The sequence below is a fragment of the Notothenia coriiceps genome, unplaced genomic scaffold (assembly GCF_000735185.1).
Source record: "Notothenia coriiceps isolate Sejong01 unplaced genomic scaffold, NC01 NC01_scaffold00007371, whole genome shotgun sequence".
In the NCBI taxonomy this organism is placed as follows: domain Eukaryota; kingdom Metazoa; phylum Chordata; class Actinopteri; order Perciformes; family Nototheniidae; genus Notothenia; species Notothenia coriiceps.
Window position 1 is genome coordinate 436,093 of NW_011340072.1, and position 9,162 is coordinate 445,254.

Sequence of the window (9,162 nt, forward strand, 5' to 3'; positions counted from 1 at the left end):
ATATGTGTTGGTTTAAAATGTGTCACTACCCGCTTTTTACAGGCCGCTGAATGTCTGGCCCAGCTGAATTTTGTAGTTATAAAATCTGGCCCAACTGAATGTGTAGTTGAATAGCCCTGCCATAAAGCATGATGCCGCTTTAATGTCTTATTATAGAAATAGCTATTTTGCAAGGTAAGATGTTCTTGCAACCAAAAAAACACTAAAAGCAGGTGTCATTAAATTAAGTTTAATTTCCAAAAACATTCCAACACATCAGTAAAGCTATCAACAACAAACATGGATGATTTTTTAGAAGTTATAAAGTGAAGTTATTACAATGACATTCTGCAATTGTGTCTGATATTCACATAATAAGGCACAGAAAACATCTCCATGCTCAATTGGAAGTTCTACTTCTGAAAAGCCCCACTGCATAAATAACATGACCGGCACTCTAAATGGTGTCATCTGTTACTCTAAGTAACACTAGAACAACAAACCAACATTTAGCACGATGCTACAGTACGCTGCTGTCAGAATGGACAACAAACAGACTGAGGTCATGAAGCCAGTGCTTTGAATCAGTAAAAGTGGAAAGCGAGCTAATTCCATGTTTCAAATGATTTTCACATTTGTTGATGTAGTCGTAAATGTTATGTCACAAGTTTTGTTCACTTGTTTTATATCTACAGTAATATTAACACGCAAAGTCCCAACAAATATTCCCATACTTTTAATTCCTAGTATATTTAAGCACTATTATTCTCCTTTTGTGGTGTATACAATATAATTGTAATCTCACTCTGCATGTTTTGTGCTGAGAGTATGACAGCACTCCCCTTCACTGTCACCAATAAAATATATATATTTGACAATTGTTTCTTAGCTGAGTGCCTTTCCCTCCAGCACAGTGAAAATGTCCTCTAAGGACTTGTGGACACACTGCAGGAAATCGTGCACATTGCGATCCGGGTAACTGGACACGTTGCAGCCGATCCAGTCATCATGGACACCGTATCCAACGCCGAAGCCGTCGGGCACCACAGGGGCGAAGCCGCCGAGGTTCACCGCGGGGCTGGTGAGGGTGGAGGTGGACAGGATGTTGTGGTTGATGGCGGTGTAGGCGGGGTCAGAGTACAGGCTGTGCAGGGCCTGACTCTGGGATTTAGCCAGGTACTTCATCGCAAACAGGTGGCGGTCGAAGCCTTGGCCTGGAGAGAGGGAGAGAGGAAGAGGAGGAGAGGTTAGTGCATCAGATCAGAGGACGAGTGTTTCTTTTCTAACACTCTGGGGTCATTTTTGTATCTTTGGCCCTTTGGTCATTGTGTGTCTCTGCATGTTCATTATTTATTTTTTGTCCCTTTTATTTAGTTGTTTTGTGCCTTTTCGTGGCATCTTTTTGTGTCTCTTTTGGTTGTTTTGTGTGTTTTACGGTCTTTTGTCTTGTTTTTCAAATCTATCTTATTACTTTTTAGTTCTCTTGTTTTTTTAAGTTGTTTTGCATATCTTGTAGTAATGTTGTGTTGGGCCCCTCGGCACTGGCCAGGAAACCCAACAGGGCAGGTGTTCTGTGTGCCCAGCTGGCCCATGCTTACAGTGTGAGTTTAATGAGTTAAAAAAATCATTGAGGGCATGTTTTTAGAAACATGCCCTCAATGTCTGCAGTACTCAAAGAGCATAAGGTTGCAGGTTTTTTTTTTTTCTACATTTATGCTTAAACTTGCTTGAAAATTACAATTAAAAAAAGTGAATGTAGGATTTGATATGTTTTACGAGACATAAGGGCAGGAATTCCGAGGGAAAGGAGCAATTCTGATCTCTGCTCTTAAAAACGGCTTTTTTTTAAGGTCATACGTCAAACGCGTCATATTACATCACAAAGGGTAAACATCTCCGCTCTCTGACCACGTGTATAGTTAGTAGTTGCGTTGAGTTGAGCGGTTGTGTTTTAGTGAGCTGGTATTTTTCGGTAGTTTTACATTGTATTTCACCATTTGTAATCATGGTGCAGTATTGTGTTTGTGCAGGTTGCACAAATACCAGCCTGTCAGGACATAGAGTCCACAGTTTCCCTCACGGGAAAAGGACCGGAGCTAGCGTTCGTTCCTGTGTGCGTTGTGCATCCACCTCCCTGCAGCACATACTCTCCACAGCTTTATCAGGAAACCGTATTACATCTCTCTCCCCCCCCCCTTCGCTGCTCTCTCTCTCTCTCCCCTCCGGTACACGGCACTATAAGACATAGTGTGGAGTTGCATTAGGTAACGCTGTGGTGGCTGTACTGCTCCAGCCGTCTCCTTTGTGTTTGTTTGTTTCCCCCTGTCTGTGTTGTTTGTGTGTGCGTGGTGGCTGTCACTCCTGGCTCCCGGCTCAACCTCCACTCACCTGCTGCAATCAGCTGTGCACCCTCCCCGACTACACACCTGATTTCCATCAAGCCATTTACAACGGCATATCAACGGAGGATCCACAACCTTTCTCCGCCAGATCGTCAAGTATCAGCCGTATCTCGCGTCTCTCCTCCGGTGCACAGCACCGTAGTGTGGAGTTGCATTAGGTAACGCGAGATACGGCTGATACTTGCGCATTAGTTTCTGTTATGGATCAGTATCAACAGTCCTGCCAGTAACGTTACTATATTATCAATGCTACGTTAGTTATAGCCTGATATATGATAGCTAACTTCACAATGTTGTGATGTGACGTTAGCTAACATTCTGTAGCTAACGCCGGTCACTCACCAAGATAGCTGGCCAGTTCTCCACTGGTTCTCCTCACACCACAGCTCAATTTCTCTCCGATGGCCGTTATGTCTTCTAATCCTTGGCTGCTCCTGGTCTCTTGGATGCCTAGCAGGCTCATAATTATAAGGTTGTGGTCCGTCATATGTATTCGAATATTCATGTTCAACTTCTTCTGTGTTGAAATTCTGTGTCGAAACTAGCATTGGGATCCATGTTTATTAATACGTTACACAGGCCGCTCTCCCCCTTGTTTCCCCCATGTTACGTCAGACGCGGGAGGTCACGTGCCGAGGCTTTTTTATGCGGAAGTGAATATTTCTTACAAAAACGACGCCAGATGTCACTGTAGTGTATATTTCTGTATATTTTTGGGAAAATCTAGTGTATTCATCATTTTCCTACACATTTATTCACAGGTGTCTTTAACCTGGAAGTTGCTCTTTAAACATCGGAATATGTAATGCTTTAAATCTATAATGTTTCAGATATGTTGTTGAAATGTCTCACCCATTGCTGCCTCTCTGGTGAGCTGCCCGTGATATTTGGAGCATTCGCTCAGCAGACCCTGGAGCTGTTCCACACTATGTTGCCCTGGCTCGCAGACAAAGGCATGTGCACATCGCTGCGTGTGCACGGAGGCCGGTCGGATGGTCTCTGTGCGGCCATGCCTGAAGGCCGCAGTGCTGCAGGACTCGTATGTGGCCACGGTCTGTCCATACTGCCTCAGGAAACCCATCTGGAAGGCCAGCTGAGCTATAGCATCCGGACTCAGCTTGCTCTTCTTCAGCTGCTGCTTGCCGCCTTTCTTGAACTCCAAGGCGTCGATGGTGAGTTTGGATACGGCTGAGTCGAAGTTCTCCTTGGCGTTTTGGATGCCGGTCTCCACCTCGCTGTCCAGGTTGAACTGCAGTCTGCGCACCGCGGAGGAAGAGTCCACCGCAGCAGCAGCGGAGCCCGGGTGGACCAGCGGTTTCTCCGTGGTGTCTTTGAAGATCTCATTCTGAAAGCGGAGCACGGCTACACCGTCGCCCCAGGAGTGCTCAAAATTGATGGCCGCCTGTCCGTCTTTGGTGAGGACGATGCTGAAGGACTTGTCGTACCAGCGGTTGCAGCCGTCTCCGTGCAGCATGTTGTGGGAGATGTGGATGTGGTCCTTCATGCTCTCATTGTCCAGGCTGAGACAGAAAAGGGCGCTGTCGACGACCCGTAAATCCTCCGCGTTTCCAGCAGCTACCAGTTTGTTCCTCAGCCCGGCCCACACATCCCTGTTCTCACTGGTCAAGACCCCCAGAGGAAAAGCCGCAGTTGGCGCTGAGTCGGACAGAATGTACATCAAGTGGGACTGGATCTCTGGAGGCTCCACCAGATTCCCATCCCTGTCCACAACGTCAAACACATACATGTTGCCATTCCTCATTACCAGCAGATGTCGCGCCTTCTCATCCGTGAAGAGCTCATCTCTGCCAGTCTTTGGGATACGAGAGGAGTTGAAGAGGCGGAAGTACTGAGACATGTCCAGAGGGTAAGCGTTCACCATGTAGGCTCCGTACCAGGACAGGGAGGAGGGCACCCAGCGGATGAACCTTTTGAAGCTGTCCGTGTCGCTCTTTGCCGGGTTGAGGTGGAAAACCTCTGGCTCCAGAATCCCGGCCCGCAGCGTCTTCATGAAGCGCACCGCCGAACACACCATGTTGGTGGAACGCACAAGCTGATCATTGTACTCCGTCTTAGGGTCGGGGTTGAAGGACATGAAGGGGTTGAAGTTGAGCACCACGGAGTCCCGAGCAGAGAGGTACATGTCGGACCACGGCCCTGAGAGAAAACCAAATTCCTTAATGACTGAATGTTTTTGAGATGGTCATTTTCTGGGTGCTGAAGATCACATTATTCACCTGAGATGTAGCTGGTGTGCTTATTTCTTTTGTCCTGCGCGACCAGCTCCTCGTGCAGCTGTTTTCCAACACCGCTTTGGAAATCTTGGGTGAGTTTCTCTGTTGTTCTAAAGAAACACAATTAGGATTGTTGCAGGTTAGATCAGGTAGTGAGTATTAGAAGCACTCAAAGGCAAAAGACTCACTTCACCATCAGCTGCCGAATCCTGAGCAATTCAGCATTAATATATTAGAAATACTAGTACACAACTGTATATATGTAATGTATATATATTGTAGTACAATGTGAACATTTTTACTTTAACCTTTAATGTTTGTATAATTATTTAAAAACGTTTTTTTTGACATTTTACCTTAAAAGTGGGGTAGGTAAGTTTGAGAAACCGGCTCGAGATACACTTTTTGTTATATTCCATGGAATGCTCTTAACATCCCGATAGCAATGAATATCTTAAGTGCTTTGACAAAAAATCCATAAAAAAATGTCATCTGTGGAAGCCGTAGTGCTGTAAAAAGCACCACCAGTTATTTTAGCCGGTCCGGCTAAAGTAACTGGATGCCCTACCTGCCTGTCAGCCTTCCATCTGTGCACAAACTTATCTCGTGCCCTCATTGGTCATGTGCACGTTCGTGTGTGTTGGAGGAGGGGCTCTGTAAGGAAGTGGCAGATTTTTTCCGGCTGTGTATTTTCAAATTCTAGCGCTCTCGAGCTGGTTTCTCCAAAATTACTTACCCCACCTTTAACTAATTTTATTCATGTATATCTTATTTTATCTTTTTTTTTAATATTCTTGTTTTAATATCTTGTTTTTTCATTATCAAATGGTGCAACTTTGACAAAATCCCATTTCCCTTCATGATAAATAAATACATAAATAAAGTATTCTGAAGATGATTGACTTGTACGTTTTAAATAATTGAAATATAAAGAGTTGATTTTCTTTCTTAAATCTCACCTGAACTGGTCATCATCCAGCAGGGGTTTCTGGGCAGCTAAATACCTCCTGACAGTATCCTCCAGCTTTGGTATGGGTAGCCTGAACAATTGAACAGAAAACATGTGATCAAGGGTAAACTAAAGCCTCTCAATTTGATGTATTTAATAATAAAAAATAACATAGAAACACTTTCAGGTGAACATTGCAGCAGATATATACCAGATTAAGTGATATCAATACAGTTTGATACACATAGAAAGGCAGAGCCTAAAATGAGACCAATAATACAACTAATACAATTATTTTTTTAAACTGAAGTAAACAGAAGCACATACACTTAAAACATATTTAGTCAGAGATTTCAGGGGTGAACAAAGTTCTATACTGTACATAAAGAAAAAATCTTTGTACTTAACTTTAGTATAATAAGTGAATCAAGAAAATATTTACAATCAAGAAAAAACATTAAAAAAGTGGGATGTGATTAAAAAACATTTCTTGGTTTTTGTATTAAAAATAAATTGCATATTGAATAATGAAATGATGAATCATTATGTTTAAGAGCACTTTTAACTAGATTATCATAATGAAAATAAAACGTTTAATTGTGTAGGATGTGTCACAATGAAAAAAAGATATATAATTGTTTTGATATTCTTTCACAAAAGGTACAAGTAATATGAATATCTGTAATATAGTGATAAGCATTATAAGCAGTATATTATGTCCACATTTTTGGAAAGTGCCTTGTTTGGAATACATCAGGGTAAAATCAAGCCCATTATCCAGTTCATATTCTCACATTAATAATAATAAACCAACCTTTCTTCTACAGTCCAGTAAGTCTTTATGTCAGTGTATGTCATGTCGCTGCCCCCTGGTGTTCATCGACCATAAATCAAGTGTGCACTTTCACCTACATCAATCTAAAAGCTGAAGGGTCACCTTCTTTATTTTAGAACCGCTTGCTACATGCCCCTGTTTGTTCCGAAGTAGTTTAACTTCATTTAAATCAAAAGGTTGTGTCGAATAAAAGCTCATTCTCCAGGTAATTTAACAAAATGTGCCTGTCCAATTTGACACTGCTTACCTGGGTAAACTCTTCTGGTAGTGCATCGATGGAACGACACTTTGGTGCAGGTACTCGCCTGAAGCGGCTGCCTTTTTGCTGCTGTAGTTTCGCTTATTGATTCCCAGAGAAGCAGCACCTCTCAAATGAATAAGGCTTCCTGATTTCCTCAGTGAGGCAACGCACTGCATTGGTAGCAGCATGGTGCTATGTAGCAAGCTGAATAACTATAGTATATCGACGTAAATAAAGCACACAGGTTAAAGCTAATAGGCAAAACCAGAGAGTGGAAAGTGTCACTACGGTCACTACCCGATCCGCTTCCCTACCCGATCCGCATTGCGCATGTGTGAGATGGTCAACTACATACGGCAACTCAAATAGGACAGTTGACACAGTGGCGTTTGGCAAAGCAGAAAAAGAAAACAAAAAAACATCGACAATATTAATCTGAACGAGAGAGATGAGCTATTGTTATTACAACGTGACTTCATTATTATTTCACAACTCTTTTTATTGGGTCCTTTTATTGGGTTAATTACATTGTCAGAATAAGTGAGAAATGGATTTAACTTTGGTTAGACAGCTATCATACTGAAGAAATATTGACTGTGAATGTATGCAATATCCAATATGTATGGCATTCATAATTTATATCAAATTACATTTACTGTGAATGTCCTTACTTTTATTTCAAATAAACAAAATAAAATAAAATATGTTTGTATAGATATTTGAGACGTTTATGACTCTCGCATGCACAGGCCTGGCTCCAGGATGTAATGAATTGTCACACAAAGCTTTTTTCCTTCTCACTGCTCTACAATCTCTTTGCTTCTTTATTTTTATTCCGGATTTACCCCTCTCATTCTGTTGTTTTCCTCTGATCTTTAATAATAGATAGTACATTATCAGATGGCAGCACTTTGGTTAACAGACTAACGTTGATTTGAATTTATACATTGATTTCCTCAATGCATAAATTGACAGGCTCTGTAATTATACCATAACCTTTTCTCCTCTATCCCTTAACTCGTCTTCCTATCAGATTTACTTACTTACTATTTACTGTATATCACGATTAAAGAACAATTCATCTGGTTGATTTTTTATTTTCAGGATTGAATGTTCAAACCAAGGCCTAAAACCTGGCATTTCATAAGAAAGTGAATAATATATAGACAAACTGTAATATAAGATAAAATACTACACTAAATGGACAGACACAGATTAAAAATAAAGTCCCCTGGTTTGTCTCTATTTGGCCGTGTAGTGGAAATGCGCCATAACTGCCATGAGAAAAATCAGATCAATTTTCCACAACCCGCCACTAGATGACGCTCATTGTACCAATACGGTTTATATAATACATACCATAAGTAGAAGAAGTAGTAGAAGAAGAAATACGCTAACGCTACAAAAAGGCACAACACTGTTACTCTGTTTTTACTGACATGTAACATTTTATATCACCTTGCTCTATGTTTTTTAAAGCACATTCAAAAACGGGAGCATTTTCGGGAGTTTCAACCGGGTACCGGCCACCATAAACGGGGACTTTGCCCGGAAAACGGGGACGTCTTGGTCACCCATCCGACTGTGTTTACAAGCACACACGCTAACATTCAGACTACAAGCTCACTTGGGGTTGAGGCTTTTTTACACGTTGCTTGACTGCCTGCCCACATATCTGATCTAAACATAGTAACGTGTATTGGGGAAAATCATTATTTAAAGTTATTTAATAATTGTGACATTTATTGTACTTTTTGATGTATGAATGATGCTAAAAGTGATGGGGCATATAAGACAACTGAGGGGGCAATGCCCCCTATTGCCCCCTCGTGGCGCCGGGCCCGATCGGCGATCGCTGATCTTTTCCACTTCATGCTATCTGCACAAATGGTGGACAATAAACATTAAAAAGACCAGGCAGTTCAGAGAGAATCAAAGGAAGGCAGGCAGGCAGCTTTGCATGACATTCTTCTGGACGTGTTTCCTTGTGGTGATAGTGAGGGTAGTCAATCGTTTTGTTGACAAGACAGTAGTGACGGCTATCTTGGTGACGCGTGTTGTTATGCAAGACCAGAGATGTAGTTCATTGAGCGTTTCACACAAACAAATGTGTTACTTCACAGTTTTACTACACTTTTTTTTTTTTTTTACTTGCAAAATTATCTTTCAAATTGACAAACATCATATGCGTAATTCGTGGCACAATTCAAACGGGATCGAAAGATAATCTTTCTCTCTCCATTGACTTCAATACATACTTTTTCCGAAATAAGGTCCCATGGAGGTCCACCGGAAGGGGAGGGGCTTCGCCACTCTATACAATAAAGGGGACATGATCAAATCGGAATATAATGTTCTTTTAAAAAACATTAACTAAAGGGAACAATCTATTTGACACAGCTGAAGTTCTGGCCTTCCTTAAAAACGAACTCATTTAATAAAAATCACAGTTGTATTACACACTATGCACTGTTTTTTGAGAACAAAAATGTGTAACTAATGCACCATAATACATTCTGACG

At 41.6% G+C, this 9,162-nt stretch overlaps 1 protein-coding gene across 1 annotated transcript; it reads right to left on the reverse strand.

Moving 5' to 3' along the window:
• Positions 1-213: 213 nt before the first annotated feature.
• Positions 214-7,026, reverse strand: cpt2 (carnitine palmitoyltransferase 2). The gene is made up of 5 exons (XM_010769485.1): positions 6,647-7,026; positions 5,575-5,655; positions 4,619-4,725; positions 3,234-4,538; positions 214-1,193 (listed from the first exon to the last, which is right to left on the reverse strand). The coding sequence occupies exons 1-5, from the start codon at positions 6,826-6,828 to the stop codon at positions 865-867; spliced, it is 2,004 nt and encodes a 667-aa protein (XP_010767787.1). The 5' UTR covers positions 6,829-7,026; the 3' UTR covers positions 214-864.
• Between the last annotated feature and the right edge of the window lie 2,136 nt (positions 7,027-9,162).